The sequence below is a fragment of the Echinops telfairi genome, unplaced genomic scaffold (assembly GCF_000313985.2).
Source record: "Echinops telfairi isolate 266 unplaced genomic scaffold, ASM31398v2 ScPeMD7_10;HRSCAF=50, whole genome shotgun sequence".
Lineage (NCBI taxonomy): Eukaryota > Metazoa > Chordata > Mammalia > Afrosoricida > Tenrecidae > Echinops > Echinops telfairi.
The window spans coordinates 12530337-12532491 of record NW_022103907.1 but is presented as its reverse complement, the minus strand read 5'-3'; the positions used below and the strand labels follow the sequence as shown (position 1 = coordinate 12532491).

Below are 2155 nucleotides of genomic sequence, written 5' to 3'. Positions count from 1 at the left end.
GCTGAGCCAAGGGTATGGACTCACAAGCCATTCCCCTGGCTGACTTATTCCAGATCTCACGTTCTGCTTAGCTACGGGGTAGTTCCAAGAGAAAGCACCTCGTACTTGCTCCTTTGCAGCACACTGGCCATTGAATCACATATATATGCAACCATGTGATTAACGTCTATCGCCCCAGATAAACTGCAAGCTCCTGGAGGGTGGAACGTTGTCTCACTTGTCAAGTGAATGCACTGAGTTAATAGTTTTCCAATGCACACAAACCAAGTAATCTCAACTGCCCACAGATTCTAACAGAAGAAAAGGCCATCCTTGTTCCCATTCTCGGCCCTTGAGTGAAGATTAATTGGAGTGTCTGTTCTTATGCGGAGCTCTGGTGGTACAGAAGGTCCCCATTGGGCTGCTAGCCACAAGGTAGGCAGTTTGAAATCAACAGCTGTTCTGAGGGGGGAAAAGGAGGCTTCCTACACCTGTAAAGATTCACAATCTTGGAAAACCACAAGGACCATTCTACCCTGTCTTATAGGGTTGCTTTGAGTTGGAATTAACTCGATGGTGCTGAGTTTTTTGAGTGGGCATTACACACTAAACCAAACCCCTATTCCATTTGCTGTGGAGTTGATCCAACTATGGTACCCAATGCGTTACGGTACAGAACCGGTCCACCGCGTTTTCTTGGTTGGAATCTTTAAGGAAGCAGGTCTCCTCGTCTTTCTTCCGTGGTACCTCGTGGGGGGCTGGGAGCCAACTTGGAAGGCAAACTGCCCCATCTACACAGCCTCCTATTCCAATTACAAAAACAAAGGGGGAAACCAGCCCAGGGCCGCCGAGCGGAGCCTGACTCGTAGCAGACCAACATAAGGGTTCCAGGACATTGTTTTCGGAAGTTGACAACTTCATTTTCCTCCTGTGGATTTGAACCACGGATCTTGCAAAGAGCTCAGCATCTAACCCACAATATCAGCAGGGCTCCCACCTTTGCTAGGAGGGCTCCCATGGCTCCCTGTTTCTTTTCATATGTGGTTATAGAACAGCCCACGATCGGCGGGTGTGGCGGGAGCCCCCCAAACTGGACAGATAAACTCGTTACAGACACTGAGCTTACTGGAGCATTGACTGAGACGGCCAGGTCGCCAAGATCATCTCCTAAAGACAGCAACAACAAAAACCAAGAAGGAAGTAGAAAGTGCACGTGTTTGCTTTTCATTCTCTAGAAAGAGCAGCGGGAAGAACTAGGAGCCACGCCCCTTAGCGCCAGCTAGCGCGCTGGGTACGAAGATCGCCAGGAGCTTCACCCCAGCAGACTGGATAAATTAATCGGGGCGAAATCTGAATGGCTACCCAGAGGCAAAGTCCTACGGCTGTTTATAGCTATGTTGTCTTTTTCCAAAACTGGATCGCAACGGAACCCTGATCCAAGCAGCCGGGGCCACCACAAGCTCCTGTAGTCCCCGCGCACCCCCACGCCTCCACCTCCACCCACCCCTCCACCTCCACCCCCGCCCCCGGGGGATCTCCCATCCCCAGCAGCTCACTGGTGTGGGTGTGAGGGCCAGGTCAGGGGCCCGCCGGGAGCTCGGGGCAGAGTTCAACTCACCTTCCAACTCGGCAAAGCCGAGCACCACATCCGAGGCTCTCCCCTGCCTGTCCTTGACCTCCAGGGCTGTGATGGTGCAGCCCCAGGAGATGATGTCCACTCGCAGCTGGTCCGACTGCAGCTGGAACTTCTCAACAGGTCCTGCCCCGGAGGGCAGGTCTCCAAACAGCGCTCGGGTCACCGAAGCCATGGGGGAAACGCTGCGAGCAGCAGCGACTCCGGATCCAGACACAAAGTTTACAAGAGCAAGGCCACGTGACCCGAGTCCTCCCTTTCCTTCCCTGGATTTAGGGAGTGGCCATTCTCAAAAAAAAAAATCCTAGGGGCCGGTCAGATTCGTTTGTTTGCCGAATTTCCAACTAGGCAGGCAGTTCTTTTCCTTTGCTAACTCTGGCTGCATTGCATGCTGGGGATGGTAGTTTTTGAAAGGTGAAATTGCATAATGGGGCCTGTAGTCTTTTTTTTTTAAAACTATCGTTTTAAAAGGAGCTCATACAACCCTTATCACAATCCATACATACATCAATTGTGTAAAGCACATTTGTCCATTCATTGCCC

At 51.6% G+C, this 2155-nt stretch overlaps 1 protein-coding gene across 1 annotated transcript in view; it reads right to left on the bottom strand.

The window, feature by feature from the left end:
- GALM (galactose mutarotase) overlaps nt 1–1940 on the bottom strand; it is a 72199-nt gene extending 70259 nt beyond the window's left edge. The window contains exon 1 of the mRNA XM_045287030.1: nt 1598–1940. Coding sequence (XP_045142965.1) covers nt 1598–1787 — 190 coding nt within the window. The 5' untranslated portion in view covers nt 1788–1940. The remainder of the gene's footprint in view (nt 1–1597) is intronic.
- Nucleotides 1941–2155: the final 215 nt, after the last annotated feature.